Source organism: Fringilla coelebs, assembly GCF_963513975.1.
Source record: "Fringilla coelebs genome assembly, chromosome: 8".
Lineage (NCBI taxonomy): Eukaryota > Metazoa > Chordata > Aves > Passeriformes > Fringillidae > Fringilla > Fringilla coelebs.
In genome coordinates this window covers 35,044,340-35,068,438 of record NC_140066.1, presented here as the reverse complement: position 1 = coordinate 35,068,438, position 24,099 = coordinate 35,044,340, and the positions used below count along the sequence as shown (strand labels likewise).

The 24,099-nt window shown below is 42.4% G+C and overlaps 1 protein-coding gene across 1 annotated transcript; it reads right to left on the bottom strand.

Moving 5' to 3' along the window:
- Window positions 1-932: 932 nt before the first annotated feature.
- Window positions 933-16,417, bottom strand: MKI67 (marker of proliferation Ki-67; the record flags this gene model as incomplete). The annotated part of the gene is made up of 16 exons (XM_084210184.1): window positions 933-1,066; window positions 1,807-4,785; window positions 5,111-5,183; window positions 5,979-7,039; window positions 7,160-7,546; window positions 7,923-8,057; window positions 8,165-8,336; window positions 8,729-8,844; window positions 10,589-10,982; window positions 11,549-11,787; window positions 12,093-13,538; window positions 14,243-14,321; window positions 14,847-14,916; window positions 15,259-15,374; window positions 15,460-15,541; window positions 16,326-16,417. The coding sequence occupies 16 exons, from the start codon at window positions 16,415-16,417 to the stop codon at window positions 933-935; spliced, it is 7,575 nt and encodes a 2,524-aa protein (XP_084066310.1).
- Between the last annotated feature and the right edge of the window lie 7,682 nt (window positions 16,418-24,099).

Sequence of the window (24,099 nt, the reverse complement as noted above, 5' to 3'; positions counted from 1 at the left end):
CAATAAAAACCCTCTGTGGATATGGGTACAGAACATTCCACATGATAAAAAAACTGACAAGCAAAAAAAATCCAACCTAAATTAAAAAAAAAAAATCATAATATTATATAAATTTTGAGGTTTGGAGTATTGGGGTGTTTTCCAACCTGAACAATTCCAATTCCAACTGCTCTGCTGCAGAACTATCTCCAATGCCTCACACACCACATAAACAAAGGATTTTAAGTCAGGTCTAAAAACTGCACAAGTTTGATGCCCAGCCTGAATTTTCTCTGTTTCTGCATTTAAGAAGCCCCCAGCCATGAAGACAAATTATCTGTAAAAAGTCCTAAAAATTCTGTCTCCAAACCACATCAACCACAGAGGCTGAACCTTAGAAATGAACTTGTGAAGACAGCAGCAATTATTCTTAAGTGTTCTTAAAACCAAAAAAACCACACAAGTGTCAGACTGTTTACAAGTTTAATGACTTCAGAATCTGCACTTTTCAATACAAATTTATTTTTTTAAAAAAGTTATTAAAAATTTAGCGTAATACTTCTGCTAATACAACTATTTTTTTTTAAAAGAATATTTACAGAACTCCAATGAAAAATAAAACTTAAGCATAGGAAAATTTCAGCAGAAAATAGCTTTAGCTGGCAGTAATATGGCTTCCTGATTGTTGTACTGATAGGAAAAAGGGGAGAGACACTGGTAAAACATAATGTAATTTATGTTTGCAGCTTTGCTCAAGCACCCCATGGTTTAGGAACCACCACATAATGGCAAAGCTACTAAAGAAATATCTACTTCCTATCTGTATTTGTAAAGCAACCACGTAATTACCAAAAATCTTAGCTTAAAATCAGAGTGCAAATCAATTCACATTAAAAAAACCTGTAATTGGAATTACTGAATTGATTTAAAAACTGGTTCTGGGACTCCTGAGGCTATTTCCTTGTTCTTGTGCTGGATCTTGTCCTCCTCTCCATCCCTCCAGTGGTCTGAGCCACCCTTGCATCCTCTTCTCCAAGTTTAGTTTTGTTTCTTCTTCCTCTTTGGAGAGACCCATTTTCATCATTCCCTATTTGCACATGGAAAAAAATGTAAATTTGTATCATCAATCAAACATTTCCCACAAAATTCCATCTTCACCTACATTGTTTTGAATGGAAACGTCCCCAATGACAACATTCCAAAGATTACATCTCTGAATTCAACAAACCAGATACCAACCCCACACTTCTGCACATCCAATATCCTTTAAGTTGGATCCCTGAGGATTTACAGCTATTTCTGAAAGTAGGTTAACATTAATGAGAGCACCAAAACCAATTAGCTGCCATTTGAGCTCAAATTCTTTCCACTGATATGTAAAACTAAAACAGAACCAACACCAAAGTCCTGCACAAATGAAAACAGAGCAAGTTTAATGGCAGGAAACTCCTTGCTGCAGCACTTAAGAGCTGCTGCCATTTCTACTTCAAGACATTCATTTGATAATATTTTCTAATTGGGAGGTTTTTAAGTCAAGATGGAAACTCCAGGGAATATTTTAGGTGGCAGCAGGACCAGGGCAGGGATTGGGTCCTGGGCACTGGGGAGGCACCTCCAGTGCTGAGCCTGCTTTGGGTCCCTCAGCTCAGGAGGGGCTGGAGTGTGAGCAGGGAAGGGAATGGAGCTGGGCAAGGGGCTGGAGCCCCAGGAGCAGCAGATGGAGCTGGGATCTTGGATCTTTTCCATCAGCAGCCCCAGAGCTCTGCACACAATTGTTGTATCTACACAAACTCAGCCAACCTTAGAGAAGGCCAAGCCTTGCCTCACCTGATTTTAGTTTTTTGGGTGGCACATCCTCTGCTGGCAGCTGGCACTTCCTTCTGCGAGAGGTGGGAGCAGGGTCACCCTCCTGGCCTTTTCCTGACTGATTCTCTTCAGAACCAGTGGAAGCTCCACTCAAATCCTGAGTTACCAGAGTGCTGCCACTTCCTGGCAAGTCACTGCTTCCATGGGGAGAAGGAGCTGCCTCTAATGACACCTCCACCTTCCTCCTGTTGTTTCTCAACTGCCTTGTTCTTCCTTGGCATGGATTATTTTCTGGAGATGCATCTTCACTTTCTTGAAGAATCCTCTTCTGAGCTCTGCCTCTGGGCAGGTTGGGTTTTCCCCTGAGAGAAGTGGAAATTGTTTCTTCAGAGGTGGAAGAACTTGTTTTCTTCCTGTCCACTCTTGATGGATTTTCTTTTGCAGGTGGAGCTACATCCAAAAGTTTACCTTTTTCTTCAGGAACTGTGTCTTTGCCATCTTCTGGCAAACCCTGAAGTGAGGTGGGACTAAGAGCCAGTGAAGTGGTTGCTTGCCTCAAGCTCCCTTTTACAAGCTCCGTATTTTCTTGGGAAGAATGGTCCAAATTCTGTTTAGCTTCCCTATTGTTATTTTTTCTGCCACTTTGTTTTGACAGGACCTGGTTTCCTTGAATAGAACTTTTCACTTCTACCAAGGGGACAGTTTCCTTCCTCCTGCCTCTTCTCAGTTGATTTTCTTTTCCTGATGGATCACAAGTTTCTAAGGGAACACTCTGCTCTTCTTTGGGAGCTTCTTCTCCGTCACCTGCCGGCACCCTGCGCTTCCCTCGAAGAGAGATGGAATTGGTTGTGTGTGATGCCAGAGCAGTTTCTTTCCTTCTACCCCTTCCTGGTGGCTTCTCCTTGGCACAGGACACTGCTTCCAAAGGCACACTTTGTTCTTCCTGAGTACCCTCATCTTTAGTTTCTGACAAGCCACATTTTCCTTGGAGAGGAGTTAAACTTCTTGCCTCTGCTGCCGGCTCCATCTTTTTCCTTCTGTCCCTTGCTGGTGCATTCACTTTTGCCTGTAAAGTTTTATTACCCAGAGCTGGATTTTCCTCTTCTCTCTGTGCCATCTGTTTAGCATCACCTTCCAGCAGCCCACGTCTCGTTCTGACAGAAGGAGATCTGGTCTGTGATGCTGCAGCCACCTCACGTCTCCTGCCCCGCCTCGGTGGATTGTCCTCTGCTGAAGAGGGAGCAGCTTCCAAAGCTGATCCTGGCTCTTGTACAACAGCCTCATCTTTATGATCTGCACTTAATGTCTGTTTTCCTATAAAGGCAGGACTAGCTTTTTGTGGGATGGAATCAAGTTGCTTTCTCCTGCCCCTCCTTCCCTGTGAAGGAGGATTTTCAGAATTCTCATGTTGATTATCTTTGTCAGTCATCCCTTCATCACCCTCAGGTAAACTATTTCCTTCAATTGCTTTGGAATTGCTTTCTTCAAGCTGAAAATTAACTTTTTTACCTCTTCCTCTTCTACACACCACTGCATTTTTTTGTGCTGGATTGCCCTGCAGGATTTCAGTTTGCTTTGCTTTCAGTATTCCCCTTTCATTTCTTGTCCTCCTCTGAGTGCCCTGCGCAGGACTGGCACTGTCTGCAGCAGGGACTGATGGGGCACCTGGGCTGGGCTGCTCCTCCCTGCCTTGGGCTGCATTGACACAAACAGAGCCCACAGAATCCTGCAGAGAAGATTCATCCACTTCTGTTTCTGACTTAAATTTGGGAGCAATTGGTTTTAGGCTGCTCACATTTTCAGTAAATTCCTCAGCTTTCTGCTCCAAAGAGTCTTTTTTGCCTCTCCTGTTTCTAGCCCTGTTTGCTTCCATGTTCTGAGCACTGACTGGCATTTTGTTTGTCTCTGCAGAAGGTGACTCTGCCTTTAATCTTCGATCTGCCTCTGTTGTATTTTCCTGAGCAATTTCTGTTTCATATCCCTGAGATCCTTTCATCTTATTTTTCACGTGGGATTGTGTTTCAGCATCAGTTTCAGTTGATGTTTCCTCAGTTTTCTGAATGTTTTGTGTATTTTCAAGTGCGACCCCACGAGTGTCTGCTTTTATTTCAGCTGAGTGCTTTCTGTTTCTAGTACTTCTAAGAGACCTAACTTTTCTCTCTGTTGCCCTTAGTTCAAGATTAGTGCCATTTTCAGATTCTTGTGCTGTGACAGCCTCAGGAGCTTTGTCACAAGCCTGCTCCTGTCTTTGTGAAACCTTTGGGGATGGGTCTTTACGAAGCTTTCTGGTTGTTCCCTGAAGGTCTCCTGGAGAAGCTGCTTTACCTTGGTCATTCCTTGCTCGTCTCCCTCTTCTCGGTGGAATCACAGGTTCTGTGTTCTCCATTCCTCTGCGCCTCCTCCTCGGTGACAGGAGCACTTCTTCACTGTCCTCTATCCCACTGTCAGCAGCTTTGCTATCAGGATTATTTAAACTTGTTTGCAGCTGACACATTTCACTCTCAATGTTTCCAGGTCCTGTCTTTGTGCCTGGATCATCTTCAGTTTCATTGGTGCCACAGTCCTGCAAACTCTGTTTGGTATTTGCAGGTGCTTTTTGTAGCACTGAGGAATCTTCAGCATAAGACTCCAGATTTTCATTTGGATGTTTTAACTCCTTCAGCTCTTTCCTTTTACCTCTCCCTGGTCTCTGAGCAGCTCCAGGTGGTTCCACAGATGAAACAATGTTAAGCCCTTCCTGATCAGGGCACTTTGGAACAACTTCTTGTATGCAACGCTTTGTCCTCCTTCCTCTTCCCTTGTTTTCAGGTGTGATCACTCCCACCTCCTCTTGGGTGTCAGGACTCTGCAACTCCTTTAAACTCACATCATTTTCACTTGGCTTTGCTGCAGCAGGAGGCACAGCCCTCCTGCCCCTTCTGGGTCTCTGGGTGGGCTGCTCTTCACCAGTTGAGTCCTTCTGTTGGGAATCTTCACCTTGGGAAATTCTTCCTTTCCCTTCTAGAACAGGGCAAAGAGCACAAACAAAAATGAGACATTCCTGTGCCTGATCAAAGTATCTGTGTATTTCCATTTCCCTCACAGAAGCATCTTGCTCAAACAAATCATACAATAAATAAAGAAATATTTAACCAATTCGTAGATTAAAGGCCAGGCTTCTGACTGAAGTTGTTTAATTTATTTGGATAGGTCAAAGGGAAAAAATTATCTTAGCTCAGGAAATAGCTGGGCTCACTGAGAGAGGTTTAAACAACATTTGAACTTCATAGTAACATTTATGATTTTATATATTCATTACTCCTCTAAGCAAAACATTTGTTCTTACCATGTTTATGACTGGAATTAGAACCAGGAGGTGCAATTTCTCCCTGAGAATCCATAACATTCACTGATCTGACCTAAAGGAATAAAAAATAACCAATAAATGCATGTCTGACAGGACAAGAACTTGTGGAGCCACCAATACCAGATGAATGTACAGCAATGTTTATAAAAATGATTGTGAAACCTTTCTCTTGACAAATTAAATCAATTAGTCTTATAAATGCATCCATAGAAACCTGCTAACATAACAAATTGAATTCTTGCCCATCTAAAGTGAAAGCCAACATTGTGGAGAGGTTGACAAGTGCCCAAATCAGTGCTCAAAGGGAATTTGGGGTATTGAAGAGAAATTGAGTGTTCTGTAGTGTTTTATTGTAGTTCTGAGCACTAAGCCCAGGGATACTCAGCATTTTACCTATGGAACACCAGAATCAAAATAATTTTTTCAGGAAATGATACTGGCAGAGATTGCCAGCGCATCTCCATTGAAGATCAAGATTCTTCTCACAATAAAAAGCAGTACCAGAACAAACCAGGCACAGACATCACCAACCCTGACCCACTAACTGGAGAACTTCACTTCTCCTGCCTGTAATGGTCAGTGTGGAATGGTGAATGAGGTGCTGGGAATGTCACTTTTATATTAACCTTATCACTTTAATATTAAGCCTGTTTTTAATGATACTTAAACAACCTTAAAACACTCATTTGTGACAGGTCCTTTCAAATAAATACGTTTTAACACACACAAATGCAGCTGTCACTAAAAAATGTTGCAGGATGGAAAGTGTCATACTAGGAAGTCTAATTAATTTCAGCACAGGTTTCAAAGTCTAAAAACATCCTTTCCAAAAGTTGAAGTATTTTACCTTCATTTCCTCTGGGGTACCAAACATTTCAGTCACTCCAGCATAGTCTACTTCAGAATCAGAGGATTTCTGCCTGGGTTCTGCCATGAGCCTTTGCAGCCCCACAAAATCCTCAACTGGTTGATATTTCTCTTTAGGAGACTTCATCAGTCTGCTAATTCCAAACATGTCTTCCAGAGGCTCCACCTTCTCCTTTGGCGTCTGGAAAATGCGGCTGATGCCAACCATGTCTTCCACGGGTTGGGATTTCAGCTTTGGGCTTTTCTTGGTTGAAGTCACGGCTGGCGCAGCTTTTACTGCTACCCTGCTCTCTCCTGGAGTCTCCAGCAACCTTTGCAAGGCAATTTCATCTGTGACTGGTTCCAGCTCTTGCTGAGGGGTTCTCAGGAGCTGCTTAATGCCTGACAGGTCCTCCACTGGCTCTGGCTTCCGCCGTGGGGTCCTCATGAGATGCTTGATGCCTGACAAAGCCTCCACAGGCTCCAACTTCTGCTTTGGGGTCCTCATGAGCTGTTTGATGCCTGACAAAGCCTCTATAGGCTCCAGCTTCTGATTTGGGGTCTTCAAGAGCTGTTTGATTCCTGACAGAACCTCTACAGGCTCCAGCTTCTGCTTTGGGGTCTTCAAGAGCTGTTTGATTCCTGACAGAACCTCTGTAGGCTCCAGCTTCTGCTTTGGGGTCCTCATGATCTGTTTGATGCCTGACAAAGCCTCTACAGGCTCCAGCTTCTGCTTTGGGGTTTTCAAGAGCTGTTTGATGCCTGACAAAACCTCTGTAGGCTCCAACTTCTGATTTGGGGTCTTCAAGAGCTGTTTGATGCCTGACAGAACTTCTACAGGCTCCAATTTCTGATTTGGGGTCTTCAAGAGCTGTTTGATGCCTGACAGAACTTCTACAGGCTCCAATTTCTGATTTGGGGTCTTCAAGAGGTTCTTGGTGCCTGACAGAACCTCTGTAGGCTCCAATTTCTGATTCGGGGTATTCATGAGCTGTTTGATGCCTGACAAAACCTCTACAGGCTCTAACTTCTGCTTTGGGGTCTTCAAGAGCTGTTTGATGCCTGACAGAACTTCTACAGGCTCCAATTTCTGATTTGGGGTCTTCAAGAGGTGCTTGGTGCCTGACAGAACCTCTGCAGGCTCCAATTTCTGATTCGGGGTCTTCATGATCTGTTTGATGCCTGACAGAACCTCTGTAGGCTCAGGTTTCTGCCTTGGGGTCTTCATGACCCTCTTGATACCTGACAAAACCTCTCCTGGTTCTGACCTTTGCTCAGGGGTCCTTAAAATCTTCCTTTTGCTTGACATGACCTCAGCTGGCTCCAGTTTCTGCCTTGGAGTCCTTCTTTTACTTCCCGATTTCACGAGAGATGCTGGTTTTTCTGGAGTTACTGCCAAACTATCCATGGTATCTTTGTGCACAGCTTTTCTCTTTTCAGCAGTTCTTGTGGCTGTTTCATCAAACATAGATGGAGATGACTCCTCTCTCAGAAGGTGGAATATGCCTGGACTCTCTTGCTTCTGCTCTGAAGCATCTGAATTATTTAATGGTGACACCATCATCTCTCCTGAAATAAGCAGTAGACTTATGTCATTTGGAAAATAAATTAAGCAGAAAATCCAAACATTTTAATTGCTGCATAATAATAATAAAAAAATCAAATTCAAATATACCCTTCTAGAAATCAAAATCCAAACACATGCATTGGGCATTCAGAGTCTGAATGTCTCATCAGCAGCTTGAAGTTCCATACCAAATAGAATGAACAATAAAATATCCTACTCAGAAACTAACTGGAATTACATTGTCTTTTACTACCTGATAAAGCTCAATGGTTCCTCTCATGGGTTGCTGGATGCAACCTCAGTTAAGTCTGCCTAGACTGAGACTGCTGCTAACACATAATATACCCAAATATTCTTTTTTTAAAATACCAAACCTACCAGATTCCTCAGGAGTGTGCAAGTCAGAAATGTCCCCTGCAGCCCATGGTGGTGTAACATCAGCATTCTCAGCAGCAGTCAAAGGAAATGTTCTTCCTCCCTGATTTTTGGGGGTTTGGAACATTTCAGGCACCCCTAGAAATGATATTTGGAGAAATGAGCAGATGTTTTGACAAAAGAACTGCACAGCAACAGGCTTTGAAATCTCACCTCAGATGAAGCAACAGGCTTTGAAATCTCACCTGTGAAACTTTCATCCATATCCATGTTTAGCTTCAGCTTGGGATTGTTTACCACTTTGGGGACGTGTCCAGCTGACCTGACTGTGGTGGAATAAGCTCTACCCACAACTATGGTAGCAGGTGACTCTGCATGACCTGTGCTGAAGTGACCTTTTATTTTCTTCTCTGGAGTCTGCAAAGGGAAAAGAAAAAACAAAGTTATTAAACAAAGATTCATGGTGGAAGAGGTGGCCAAGCTCCTTCCATAATTTCTCATCAGTCATGGTTAACTCTGAGGTTCCAGAAGGCTGGAGGATGAGGGTTGGAAGGTCTAGCCAGCCTGAGTTTAGGAAAGGCAGGTCCTGATTTTTATGATCAGAGGATGGATTCCAAGATCTTGGAGGTCTTTTCCAACCCTAAAATTTCTGTGATTATTTCTGTACAAATCTCCATTTCCCACATGCTGTGGGAGACACTGACTCCCATTTTATATCACACCAAGAGCTCAGCTTCTCGATCAAAGTCCATCCAAGCTGCTTGGTGGTTATGTAAGAAAATAAAGCAACACAAAAAAGAAAAGGATACCTTTGGTGGGTGGTTTAATCTCTTCAGGGCTCTTCCTTTACAGACAGCTTTTTTAGCAGTCTTTGGCTGTGGTCTTGCAACCCCCAATTTTACCACTTCTGCCCAAGATTTTGCAACTAAAAGAAAAGGAGAAAGAACCAATTTAACTCTCAGCTGTGTAAATGGAAGTTCACAATTATTTCTTTATGATTCCAATACATTTTCTGCAGTCTGGCAGAGGAGAGTGGTTGTTATTATCCAATAACACCTGAAGTATTCTCTGAAATATTCTCAATTTGAAAATCCAATTTCAGCTGAAGTTTAAGAAGACTCCAAGTACCCAGTGTGGCTTTCCACACCAAAACAATGATCTTCACAGTGTCAAACACAGCTCAGATCCTACAGCTGAACACTGACCCAGTTACTTCCGCTCTCTTTTGGAAGGAACTAATTTTTCTCAACAGAAACTTGCCATGAGTTTTTCAGCCTCGTTTATTATAGATGAGCTTTACTCTGGTGAGATTTAACAACAGAAATTGTTTCTAAGTGAAGTTTCTTTCATCACCTTCCTGAGGAATTTCAGTTATTTATCCTGAATTTAGATCTATACAGACTTCCCATAATTTTTCTTGTATCACTTTCTCCTTGTGACACACTCCCAAAATTCCCAAAGCAAGGTTATCTTCATCACAGCATCATTCTGTACACAGCAGTGGGAGCAGGGAATTACAGCTGTGGAATAAATGAATCTGCAAGTTGTAGGACACCTGCCTTGTTTACTTCAGGAAAAAAAGCTATCAGAACAAAGTGATCATATAAAAGAAATGACTTTTAAAAACAGAGATAAAAAGGGAAATGCTGTTCCTTTTCCATCCAAGAAAAGGATGCTGCTATTCTCTTGTCAGAATTGCTATGTCAGTCTGTAAATAAAAAGAACTTTGAAAAGCTGACATTGCCAGGGTGTGCAGGATGCAGAGGAAAATGCCAAGCATCCAGGAAATTACCTGAAACAGCTCTGGAAACAGTTTTATTTTTGGATCTGAATTTTTTAAGAGCTGTGATGTTCTTTTCATATCACAGAAAGAATTGATGCAGTGATATTAAAAAGCAAATTACAGATGTGGTGAGAAATGGAATGCCACTGGTATTTGTCAAGAGCTCTGCTGCCATTAAAATGGACAGAATAATAAAGTAATGAAAATTCCTGGGTGAATGGGGAATTTGACTTTGTCAAACTGATTTAACTGATGAAAACAGGTGACAAATACACCCTACTTCAAAATTTATTCAAAAGTCAAAACCTGAAGAACCAGAACTCCCCTACTACAGTTTCCAATGCTGTCAAAACTATTTCAAATCAGTGCTCAACACTGGGAATTCTGAGGATTTGAAAGTAACACCCAGTTATGATCCTACTTTTTATGTCTATCACTTATGTACCACTTTGACTAGTTAAATACAGCCCAGTTCCTGGACAAAGTTTGTGAGCCTTGTATAAAAAGAAGGCACAAAATAACCAAAGTGAAGGTGAATTGCTATAAAAGGTTAAGGTTTTCAAAACAAAACTGATGTGATAAACATGGTTTAGTTTAACATTACTTGACAGATTTTAAAGATCATGACTCTAACCTTGCAATAGTTTTACCATTTTTAAAACTTCTGAACATTAATATTTGTCTTTAATTATCTTTATAGATGCTTCAATAAATTTGCTTTATGAACAAAAAAATTCAACACTTTGCATTTCCAATAAGGCCAGCAGATTTCAGAAGATTCACCAATGATCTGGTGGCCTCTGCAGAACAAAAGAAGACTTTTCCAGTGTGGTTCCTGTATTTGAAAGCATGAAAGTGAGTATTAAAATTAACTACTGAAACCAACCTAATAAATTGGCACTGGAGGCACCACTTCTCCTCTTGGCACTGATAACAGCCACAGCCCTACCTCTGCTCTTCATAGCAGAGCTCTTCAAGCGCAGCTGGGCACCTCTGGCCGACCTGGCAGGGGTCCCTGTCACCGAGGCTTTGGCATCTTGGGCAGCAGGAGAAGATTTTGGGGTTTTCCCTTGGACACCACTCTTCCCCTCTGGATCAGTGTCTTCTGTGCCAGCATCCTTCTCTTCTGCAATTGGGAATGGAGTGGGGGGCTGGGAGATGGAGAAACGCCCTCTCCTGAAGGGGGCTGGAGAGCCTGCAGGGATTCTGGGAGCTGAGACAGGGGATGAGGCATCTGGGGGTGGCTGGGCTGGGGAATTGTTGGGTGATTTTTTTTCTTCCTAGGAAAAAAAAAAAACCAAACCAAAAACCAATTAGTGAATGGAGGATGTTTCCTTCTTTTTAATGAAGTGATCAGTCCAGGCAAACCCTGCCTGAGACTTGGATTTTACTTTTTCAGGAATGATAAATGATTCCTGAACTGTTGATCAAGTCTGGGCTAAGTTTGGCAGGAGGGCTTACCCCACTTTTGATCCTCACCCTTTCCCATCCTTACCCTTCATCCATCCCCAACCGCCAATTAAATCTTTTTATGTCCATTTTAGTTTCAAATTGATTGATTTTAAATTTTAGCCTGATTTTTCCTTGTGTGTTTTACCCATCCAGTAAGTAGCAGAGTTGACTTTGCCAATGAACTTGGTTTATAATAAACTTCACTTTATAATAAACCTTTTTTAGCTGATGACTCTTTGAGTATCCCCAAACACTCATGAGTGACACCAGCATGCATCACACAAGGGTTACTACTAATTTTGAATTAATAAATAGAATAAATACATATATACTGGAATTTCTAAATTCTGATCATGATAATGGACTCAGCAACTTGATGACTCTGAACATTTACCTGATCTGTCAAGTGCTTCAAGCCCTGAACCTTTTTGAGCACAGCCCGAGGAGAGCTTCCATGGGGTAAGCTCCTCCTGGCAGGGAGGGCTCCTTTTTTCAGGGGAGAGTTGGGAGGCAAACTTTTATCAAAGAGTTCTGGGCTCAGATGACCACCAAAGGACACCCTCTTCCTTTTGCCCAAAGTCGGAGGGAGGGTTTCACCACTTTTCCTCTTCTGAGAGATTCTTTTTGTCTTGCCTGAAAAGAACAATTGAAACGATTTTTAGATACCCAAGAATCCAAAGCAGCATTTTAACCTTTCCTTGTGCATTTCAAAGTTGGCAACAAAACCCAGAGAAACTTACCTGAAAGGGAAATGAATTAAATCCAGGATATTTTATACATATTGTGGATTGTTAAGGTCAAATGTAACTCCATGATAAATATTTTTCAATTAGTGTTAGTAATTGGTTCCACATTTGGCCCAAGTAGGAGAATTCTTAGGAAAGTGCTACAGAATTTCTCTCATACAAAAAACAAGGCAGGGAATCCAAGGTATTTACCTGAGTCTTCTCCATCCAAGAGGCCAAAAGTTTTGGTTTCTGAGCCAGGCTCAGTGTCCCTCAGCTCAGCAGCACTTCCAGGAGATCTCTTGCCTGATGGTCTCCGAGGTTTTGCAGCATCTTCCAAATCCTGCTGTTGGTGACAGCTGTCCATGGCCAGCTCTGCTGGAGCTCCACTGGCTTTTGTGCCTGGATCGTGCTGCTCCTGAGCAGTGTTTGTCTCCAGGGCTGTTTCAGCCAGCACTCCAGAGCTCCTGGGCCTTCCCCTTTTCCTTCCAGGTGTCTGACCAGCAGGAGTTGCCAGCATTCCTTCTGCAGCCAATGCCTCTGAATGGGCACTTTTGTCCAAGAATTCTTTGCTTTCCCTGGGGCTTCTTCTGGGACTCTTGGAATTAGAGAGAGAGGCAGGGGTTTCACAATGCCCCACCTTTGAGTTATCCAGGTTTCTTTCAGCCTGATCCCAGATTTCTTTCAGCACCTCTTGGGCAGGTTTTCCTGGTGTTTGTTGCTTGCTGTTTCGTCTTTGCTTTAAGCTTTTCTCTTCTGGCAAAGGCAGTTGTGTGTTCTCAATTCTGCACACTGGGTCTTCCCTTGGAGCTCCAGCAGGGATCTCTGGAAGTGACTGCAGTTTCAGTGACCCACGCCGTGGGGTCCTTGGAGTGCCAGCATTTCCAGGATTCATTCCAGTGCTTTCTCTGGGAGGTGACACAAGAAGAGAGCGGGGACTCTTCCTCGTGGGCGTTGGTGTGCTCAGCACACACGGACCTCCTCCAGAAGCACTGCAGCCTCGGGGGCTGCACACTGTCCCTTGAGCTGGGCAATCAAACCTCTCTATGGAGCACTGCTCCAGCAAAACCAGGGAGCTCCTGTGGCTCTCCTTGGGTTTGGGTGTAACTGCAGCACCTCTGGATCTGCCTGGTGTCCTCAATGCCTTGGGATCCTGCAATGGACTCTGACTGGTATCTCCTGACACCTCCTTTGAAATGGGAGTTCGAGGACTCCTGGTAAAACTCCTCCTGGGAGTTCTCCCCGCAGCTGACAGCTGGTTAGACCCTGGGCTGTTTTCTTCTTCTCGTCTCACAATTATGCATTTTTCAGTATTTTCCATCCTGCCTGATTCCTTTCTTTTAGCCAGGCTGCCCAGATCAAAAAGACAACTCTGGGATGAAATGGCAGCACTTGGTTCTGGCAGAACACTCCCAGGGTCTCCTTTTGCAGCTTGCTGAGAGGAACTTCTCCTGTGCAAAGGTTTCTCCACTTTCAGCTCATTTTTCACACTTTCATAGAGTTTACTAAAGGGAGACATTTCATTTTGCTTCTTAAGAACACGATGTATTCTCTGTGAAGATTTGGGTGTTTGGAGTTTGACAGGGAAAGCTTCAGGAAGATTTTTCTCTGGAGTTTGTTTCTTTTCATTGGCATTTTTTTCTTCACACTCAGCATTATCTACAAAGAAAGCAAAGCAACACAAAAATACAGATGCAGAGTTACTTTAAAATTGCAGAACTACAAAGAAAAGTTCCATAAATACAGATTAAAAATTCCTTATTTTCCCTCCCAATGGAGAAGATACAGGTCAGCAAGGATCTTCCTGGTCAATCAGGATCTACCAAAATGGAACACCTGGAAGCAGCTGGGGCTTTTGGCATTGGGACAAAAATCTGTCAGAAATGATAATTAAGAGCCTTCTCTGAAGATCAGGATTGTTTAATACAAGAAGGATGGGAAGGTGAAGTTCTGGCATTTAAGCAGTCCATGGGTTATAATTATCCAGAATTAGCTGCTCTGGGTTTTTCTGTTTCTACAGGAAACAGTTCCTGTAAACAATTAATTCAATATATACCATGTACCTTTGAAATGATACTTGTTTCAATTTTTTATTAGGAAAAAATGCATGAGATAATGCAATATTTGCTAGAAAAAGTGTAGCTGTAGGTCAGCAGAGCATTTCAAGTTAAATTTTAATGTCTAAGGTGAATTCACAGCATTTAAACATAATAAGATAAACAGACACAGCAAGGTACAGTCAGATTGGAAAGTCTTAAAATGCCTTTTCCTCCCTCTTTTAACTTTGGTTTAATTCTAATGCCAATAATAAATGCAGTTAAGGGGACAAAAGCAAACAAAATCCTCATAAAACAGGCACCCACCTGAAGCATCAACACTTTTAGCTCCTGGAGGTTGTTTGTGTAGTAATTCCACTTCTGCCACCTGCTGAACATGAAGAACCTGTAAATTTGTACAACATTACAGCAGAGCAACAAATATTTTATACTTCAGCTTTCAATTCTACATTGAGAAAAACTATTTATAAGAGAATATTCACTGTCCCTAAACAAGCCTTAAAGTATTGAAATTAAATCCTTGATCTTTTCAATATTTAACATTGGCCAATACATTTGAGGCCCTAGAGAGAAGTTTATCTTGTTTTATCATTTAAATTCTGAGCTGTCAAAGCAGCTGTAAAATAAGAATAAAACACTTGAATCTCCCCTTCTTACCAAATCCAATTTATAGCTCTTAGTAACATCATGGAATATTAATTATCTTTTACCAAACAGTGGCAAATTTTTGACTAAAATTTACTAAATTTTTCAAAGTATTTGTCAGAAAAAGTTGATTTGTATTTTAAGACAAAAAGGCAGTTTAGGGCTGAAAAGTTACTTTTAGTAAGAAAACAGGACAAGGAAATATAAAATTATGTCACTATTACCAATATATTTGTAAAGAAAAAACCCAGAGCCACAAAGTTACCTGCAGAGTTTCATCTTTTGGAGACCTGGAACGCTTCCTTTTTGGTGTTGATTGCAGAGGATATTCAAACCTGAAAAAAATATTTAAAAATACCATTTTTTGTCACATAATTGATGACACAGTTCTGATTGCTAAGAGGAATGACCTAGGAATAGTTGCCCCCTCCCAACAATGCACACATCTCCATTTGAAAGGCTTTAGCAACTTCAAACCACTTAAAATTTCCCCCTAAAACAAATTCAGAATGATGTCTAAATAATTTTATCTTTACTGATTTAGCTTAATGCAACATAAGTGATAAAAAGATAACTTTAAGCAATCCTGCCTTCTGATGAAGACTTTGTAAAGAAGTAAGAACTAAATTTCATTAATTTCTGCTCTAAATCAAATAACTGAAGAGCCTGGCACGCACCTGAAAGAACGATCGATGATGGTTAACACATCTCCGTGCTTCAGGGGAACAGGCTGCTCCAAGCTAGCCCCGTTCAGCTGCGTGGGGTTCACTGAGCTTAAATTGGTCAGGACTGCCTGAAAACCCAAACAAAACCTGAGTGAGTGAGCTGCAGGGATGCAGCGAGGCAGGGCATGTTTCAGTCCAACACCAGCAGCTCACCTCCTTGTTCTCGTTGATCTCGATTTTGCAGTGCTCGTTGGACACCCAGGGCAGCCGCATGCGGATGTCACATTCTGTTTTCCTGGGGGGAAGCACAGGTTCAGTTCCACACAAAACACTGGCAGAAGCAGGGCATTTCCAACATTTTAGTTAGCAATGGTACAACAGCGTGATATGTCTAATTTGAAGAAAGTTAACTACCTGAGTCTTTTTAAACTGGTAAAAAATAGCAGCTCACACACCTCCAGCATCAGAGAACTGAGATCAGAAACACAGAGAAACACCCAAATGGGAAAAAAGCAGATCACAACAAGCTGAGCACAGCTACAGCACAGCTGGTGCTATGGGATTAACTCACTCCAGAGTTTCCTGAGTCTTGGGGAATATTTTTAGACAAAATAAGCTCTTAAAGTCATTCTTAGGCTTACATTTCTGACCTGAGACTGCAAACAGGTAACTGGACCTTGGTCTCACCTGCAGAGCAATTTCCACCTTCTTAAAAGTTATTAGTGAGTTAAAACATGTTAATAAATGTACAGACTTTTCCTTTCTGTCCTTTTCTGAAGCTAATCTCTAATGCTTTTGACTTGCTGTTGGTCTTATGACTTTTAATCCCTTCCTTCCCCTGCTTTCCTTTGGCCATAAATTTAAAATCAATCAATCAAAGTAGTTCTAGCAAGGAAAGGAGAAAAAGCAGGAATAAAATAAAGTTCAACTTTCTACTCTTACATTAACCTTAGTCCAGTATTGCCTTCCCTCCTCTGTAGACCATTCCTAAATACACGTTTATTTTTGTAAATAAGCATTAAAATACATGATCTGCAGGAAAACAATCACTAATTCAACGTATGCAAGCAAATTCTCACCTTCCAAATAAACAAGAAGTTGAGGTGAGTGGAAAAACAATTCCGTCAGTCCCATTCCTTTTAATGACAACGATTGTTCCATAACGTGGCATCTTCGAACGTAAGGAACCTTACCTATAAAAAACACCCAGATTACTCATCCTAATTAGGATTTATATGTATTTCTCTGTGTAAAAAATAAAGAATATGTTTATATAAATTGTCAGACTAATGTTGGTATTCAGGTGGTTTTTGTTACCCATCAGAACCTTGGAAAGGCTAAGGAGCAACACAGATTTTGTCTCATAAACAACTTAAAAACTCACTCCTCTTCGCCTAAATCTAACTCTTTCCATCTCTTACCCAAAGGGAAATTCTCAGATTTGAATTTAAAACAGAGACCAGCTGATTGTAGTTATATTCTCCTGGAAAAGGAGGGCAGAGTGGCAGCAGCAGAACAGCTGGGAAGGGGCTGGAGCTTGGGCAGCCCCCGAGCTCTGTCGCGACTGTGCACAGACCACGACAGGAGGAGGAACAGCACTGAACCGGCATAAAAACCCCAAACCCACAGCGCAAGAAGATACCCTTTCATGTAATTCATTATTTAATGTATAAGTACGATTACCATAAGCGATTCTCAAAGAAGCATCTTTATTAACACTCTGTTTGAAAGCAGCAAGGTAAAACAAGGCAATTAAATGCAGTTAAGAGAGGCTCTCATGGAATTTTTGGGTGGGCTTCATGCGATAAACAACAAGACACAACTTGGAGGGGAAGCGGGCGGTCCCTGAGCCTTTCGGGCAGGCAAACACTCGGGGTCCCGCACCGAGAGCGCCCTGCCCACGGCAGCCACCAGCTCCCACAGGCCAAACACCCCACAGGAGCTGCACAAGCAGACATTGATAAGCCCGGGCTTCAGGCGGTCACAGGACACGCAAACACGGGGGCAGAAAGGGGCGACAGCCACCACGGCATGGGGCTAGAGCTACCATGGAGGGTAGTGGCCACCGAAGCGGGGTGCCAGGCAGCCCAAGTCCTCCTCGCGGCAGCCGGCACCCCAAAGCCGCGTCCCCCCGGCCTTAGTCCCCTCCCCGCAGCCGCGCCCGTACCTGGGTCCGCCGGAGCGCTGGCGGCCGCTGACGGGCCCCGTGTGGCGGCGTCCGACGCGCGCTCCCGGCACGGCGCGGCGCCAACTGAGCCCTTCCCGCGCGCGCGCGCCGGCCCCCGAGCCCTCGCACTGCGCCCCCGCTTCCGCCCCGCTGTATCCCTCCGCCAGGCACCAAAACAGAGCCCCCGGGAAAGGCGCAGAAGGACGGACCGGGAGCCGCCGCCACCGCCCGCGCCTTCCAGCAGCAGCCATGGCGGCAGAACAGCACCGAGCCGCCCGGCCGCGACAAGCGGCACCGGGCAGAGGGACTCTTTTAGCTTTACCCCATACCGGGTCGGCGGAAGCAGAAACGAACGCACCGCGCGGACCGTTGAACATTCGAAAAGGAGCGCGGTGGCCTCTAATTGGCGGAGGGGGCGGCGCGCGACGCGCAGCGCAGCCAATGGGGAGCGGCGAGGGCGGTTTGAGTTCAAACGGAGACACCGCCCCGCGGGGCCGCTCTGCCTCAGGCGCTGCCCGGGACCCACGGCGGGAGCGGGCGGTCCCTCACGGCGGGACGGGCCCGGACACGGACCTGGCGCCGCTCCTGTGCTTGTACCCGCGCCTGGAGCCGTACCTGTGCCCCCTCCTGAACCTGTGCTTGGACCTGTCCCTGGAGCCGTACCTGTACCTGATCTGTACCTGTGCCCCCTCCTGAACCTGTGCTTGTATCTGGATCTGTACCTGTGACCGAACCTGTGCTTGTACCTGGGCCTGGATTTGGATCTGTACTTGTGACTGCACCTCTGCTTGTGCCTGGGCCTGGGCCTGGATCTGGATCTGTACCTGTGACCGAACCTGTGCTTGTATCTGCTCTGTACCTGTGCCCTGATCTGTACCTGTGCCCCGGCCTTAACCTGACCCTAAACCTGTATCTGTGCCCCAGCCTGAATATTTTCCTGAACTGTACCTGTGACCACACCTGTGCTTGTACCCCTGCTTGTATCTGTACATGAACTTCTACCTGTACCTGTGCCTGAACCTGTACCTCTGACCACACCTGAACCTGTGCCTGTACATCACCAGTACATGAACCTTTGCTTGTACCTGTGTCTGTATCTGCACATGAATCTGTACCTGCACCTGTGCTCTGCCTGTGCCTGAGTCTGTACATGAACTTCTACCTACACCTGTACCTGGATCTGTACCCATAACATTCCTGTGCTCATACCTGTGTCTGTACCTGAACCTTTGTCCATAGCTGTACCTGTACATGAACCTGTACCTGAACCTTTATCTATATCTGAACCTATACCTAAACTTACACCTGAACCTGTCCAGCCTTCTTGGGCCCCTCTCTGAGGGAGGGGACTTTCAGGGAGCTCAGGGGTCCCCAATTTGCACCTCCCCAGATCAGCAAAACACACCCAGATTCACTTTATATCAATTCAGCTTCACTTAGGCTTTATAAAATGATTTCAGCATCTGTGTTTGATCAGATTAAAATATTACTAGCCACAAAAATACTATTAATCACAAAGGGGGAGAAGAATAAAGTGAGCAAGTGAGCAGCAGTAAAAGTTAAATTAGTATTTTAAGTCCATTTTAATCAGCAAATTAGTTACCTTCATTTAGATGTAAAGCTGATCCCCATCTCTGCTCCCAAACAGAATTCATTACTGAGACTGGAATTTGAGGATCTATGAGGCCAAGAATTAACATCAACACTGTGTTTTCCTGTGATTGAAGACAGAAGAAAAAAATAACCATATTAATAGTAACAACAGTGCATTATTGAGATCTGAAATGTGACCTTCATTCCAATTGTGATGCTTAGGAAGGGGATACAGGACAAGGTCATCCAGCCCTTTGTGCTTCAGGGCATAAAATTCTACTATTCAGATCTTTTACAAAGCAGAACTTTTGATTTTACTCCTATTTTATTACCTAGCTTGCCTCAAAGACTATTTTATGTTCTGTGATGACTTTAGATGTGCTACAGTTAGATGTAAGCAGCTTTTTAAATGTTATTTTTTTCAAATAAATGACTTTGAAGTCTATTTTGTAAGCTTTTGTGGGCCTTTAATTTAGCTCAGATTCCTATTATTATTATTGTTATTATTATTATATAGCTGTGTGCTACTGGACAATCTTTAATTTAGATGTAAACCATACCAAAATCAGGATTCTATCTGGTATCTAATTGGGTATCATTGCTAATTAACAGGTTAAAAAAAAAAAAAATCCTTCCTGGAGGTCCGGAATGATGTATCTAAAAAGAATTTCTAGCAGAAAAACTCTTAGAAATTGAATTTATTGCAGTCTCTGCCAGCCCACATGTGATCAAACAGCACAAATAAATAGACACACCTGCACTGTGGCAATAATTGGATTTTCTGGCATGATTTACAGTGGTGCCACAGCTTTTGTGATGTGCAATATTTAGAGGAAAACATAAATTATAACAAAGGTTTTCAATGTCTCCAAGAGCAGCATCTGTACAAATATTTACCAAAGCAGATTTGCAGGAGGGGAAAAAAAAACAAGAAAAAAAAGACATTTTCTCCAAGGTTTAAATTTGCTGGTAGGTTAATTTGGAAACATTTAATTTAGATAAATACACCTGAATCCACCATGAAGTAAAACTGTCAGAAATGAGAAGAAAAATAAAGCCAGTGCTTGAAACTCCTTGACAGAGAATTAAAAAATCAGCATTTTAATTTATCACATGAGGATCCTTGTACAGAGTTATTTATCCAAGTGTTGAACAGTTGAACAGGTGGTTTGGAAGCGCTGAATGAAGCTCATTTACAGATTTGTGCTATCAGTGGTTTTTACTTTAAATCCACAAATTCTGGTGAAAGCTTTCCCTAAATTAGGGCTTTTGCAAGGTATAAAGTAAATAAATATTCAGGCTACTCACACTGGGTAAAGCCAGAGATGAGAAGTTTCATGATTACCCCTGAAAATGTAAAGTTTTGCAACAAATCTCTCTCTTAAAATCATAATTTATTTCACTGACACATTATTGCACCTAGGCTTTTTGGAGTGCTGCTATTCATGCACAGAACCTGATTTTGACAAAGGATTTTATGTGGGAATCTGCATAAATTTAGGCACAATTGGGATGTTTCCAAATTTTATGGAATGCTTTGAAATAATTAATTTACCTTAAATGGTGAAAGAACATGAAAGTACTAACGGAAAAACTTTTTTAAAAGATAGACACACTGATGTTTTTGTAAAATCTGTATTTCAAGTAATCCAAATTAATCTGGAGAAGGAGCTTTCCACTTGGCCTGCAAAAGGGAAGATGACTGGGAAGCAAAAGACACAATGTCCCCACGGGGATTTTTGAAGGAGTTTGAGTAAGTTAGAGATGGGACTTCTGAGTTTTTTAGATGATGTGGTTTATTTTCCTTATCTTTTATAGAGGTAGGAAGGGCGAGTTTGGTTTCTATTGCTGTAGTATGGTTTAGAAAGTTGTTAGACTCTTAGTTGTAAGAATTTTTAAAGAGTTCTTGACTAATAAAACACAGCTAACAAGGATATTTATGTATTTGACTTAATTTTTAAATATTTTATGGACTCATGCTACAGTGTAACTTTTTTTAGTTAATTTTTTGTGACACAAACTTATAGTACAGCATTTTAATTTTTTTTTTTAAACTTTTGTAACTACTTTATTTTTTCTATATCTTAAGCTCTAAAGCTCTCAACTTTCCTTTCCTTAGCTTAACATACCTCTGCTTTAAACTATAAATCCACATTCTCACTTCTAGCACCTGAGTTTGGAAACCTTTTCCAAGATCAGATTCTGGGTTTAATTCTAAGCTGTGGCTTAGAGGCTCAAAGTTCTGAGAGTTCCCTGCATTTCAGATTCCAGCAGTCCCAGTGAAATATGGCAGGTTTAAAATGCAAATGAAAACTTTGCAGTGTGTTCTAGGTCTGTGGGACAGACCTGCCATTCCAGACGATGACAAACCCACCTCTGAGGATGATGGGATCCAACTCCTGGCCCCAACAAACCCACCCCGTGCCCAACCTGGGAATGAAATCCTTAATCCAGGAAATGTTGCCATCAACTTCAACAGATCACTTTTAACCCCAAAGGTTAAAATCCCATAAGAGGGATTTTGCATCTCCCAGCCAGTCCTTTTGCACAGCTGAGTGAGAAATTTGTACATTTTATTGGGACTGGGGCGAGATTCCCCTGGATTCAGCAAATTAACCTCTGTGGAATTCTGGAGTTCCCTAATTTCCATGAAATAAACTCAGCCTCTGTGAAATTCTAGAGTTCCATCATATCCATGAAATTAACTCAGCCTCTGTGGAATTCTGGAGTTCCATAATTTCCATGCACACTTACAAACAAGGAAGGAGAGCAATTCCATGGGCTGCTTCCTTGGAAACAGCCTCTGCTCCATCCATAGGCTGCCACATGAATCATAAAACCATGGAATGGTTTGGGTTGGATGGGACCTTAAAGCTCACCCAGTTCCACCTTCCCCTGTCCCAGCTGCTCCAGCCCCAGTGTCCAGCCTGGCCCTGGGCACTGCCAGGGATCCAGGGGCAGCCCCAGCTGCTCTGGGCACCCTGTGCCAGGGCCTGCCCACCCTGCCAGCCAAAAATTCCTTCCCAATATCCCATCAATCTCTGGCACTCCATGCTCTCAGAAACATTCCCTCTCCATCTTTTCCACAGTTTCCCTTCAGGGTTTGGAAGGACAGATTTCTATAAAAATCTCAACTAGAAAATCCCACACTTAATAATTCCTCCTCAGGCTCTTCCCACCTGGGAGAGTTTTCCTTGCTTTTTGTCCACCCAGCTGGTGAGAAGTCCCAGCTTGGATCTTTTATTCCATGTTTATGGATAGCTGGAGTTCATGAAAATGCAGGAAAATGCTGGAGTTGTTTCTCATGAATGGTAACAGGTGAAAAGGATTCTTTGCACAAAGAACTTCCTTGGCAAGGTGTCAACTCGATTAATGACTGAGTAATTCCCCTCCTCTGTGCAAAGCAGCACAGAAAATGGATAAAAGTCATTAGAAGGAAGCTCTCACCAGAAGATCTAAATTACATCCTAATCCTTTAATTCCTCAGATGAAGAACACTCCCTGGGAAGTTCAGTGGCCTGGAAAATTCTCAATTCAACAATTTCTGCATCAGGCAAAACAGGGCTTGACATTTGTGCAGAGCAAACACCTCTGTGATCTGCCTTAGTTTATACTGTTTAAATATCCCATTACACTAAATATATTTCATGGACAGTTTACAATTAAATTGCATTTTTTTCCTAAAAGTTGAATTTCTAAAAACAGAACCAGATAAGGAACCAGAAGGTCTTTATGGTATCTTTTTTGTAATGTTTAAAAGTGGGAAAAAACCAACTGTATCACCATCAGAGTACAGAAATATCCATGTTTGCTATGTGATCGACTATTACAATTATCACTATTTATTTAAATTAACCAACAATTAATTAATAACTTGTAAATATTTGAGATTCTTCTGTTTTCTGAGAGCACACCGAGGCATCTGCCTGTCCTCACAGTTACCTCCCAGCGGTCACACAAGCTGCATAAAAGTACATCACCCAATCACACAAAATATTTTATCAACTCCTCTGGAATAATTAAAAAAATTAACAGCTTCTTCATGCAATGGCAAATTAGAATCAGATTTGTTAAGTTTGGAAAAGATCATCAAATCCAACCACCAACCAGTTCACCTCTAGCCCATGTCCTCCATGCCACATCCCCACGTTGAACACTTCAAGGATGGGGGCTCCACCCCTGCCCCAGGCATTTTCCCAATGCTTTCAAACCCTTTCCATGAAGAAATTTTAATTTCCAAACCTCCTCTGGCACAATTTAAAGCCATTTCCTCTCATTCTGCCAATGTTAGAACAATGCCCAGGAAGGACATGCAGAAAAGTTCTTCCCAACAACTATGGAAAAAAAAAATCCTAAAATTACCAGCCCTGAAGAGGCATCCCCCAAATGGGAGGTGTGGGGTGGAGCAGGGGAAACAGAAAAGGGTCAGGCAGAAATCAGGCTGCATGAAATCCTGTTTGATTTGCCATCAGCACGGAACCCCTGAGCAGTTACTCCTGCTTTACACAAACCTCCCCCCCTTGTTACAACAGTGGGGCCTTCAGGGTTAATTTTAGCAAGATGTCCAATGCAAAACTTGTCAAAATGAATTAAGAAATTGCTGTTAATTAAAGTGAACTTTCAGTTCATGGTTGGTGACAGAGCTGGAAGTTCAGATCCTATTCTAATCTTGGTATGACACCACAGTTTACCACAGGATTATTTTACTTAATATAAATATTTACTTAATTTTACTATATTTATTTCATCAAATCTTACTTATCCAGACAGTTTGGGAAGACCTGGATTCCAACTGTTTCCATGAGTTTCTACACCCTTTTTATGCACAAAGTTCAGTCCCAAAATAAATCAGAATTTTACTCCCAAACAGCTGCAGATAAGCACTGAAAAATTACTTATCTAGATAATGGATTTCAACTCTTTTAGAATGCTTAAATCAAATGAACACACAACACAGGAATGAAATTAAAAGATTTAAAGGAAATAATGCAGGTGGAGAATAAAAAGGAAGCTTTGTTCTTGCATCAGAATGTATTAGATCTTGCAATTTGCATATACAAATAATTCAGCCACATTCACCGGCATTAAAAACA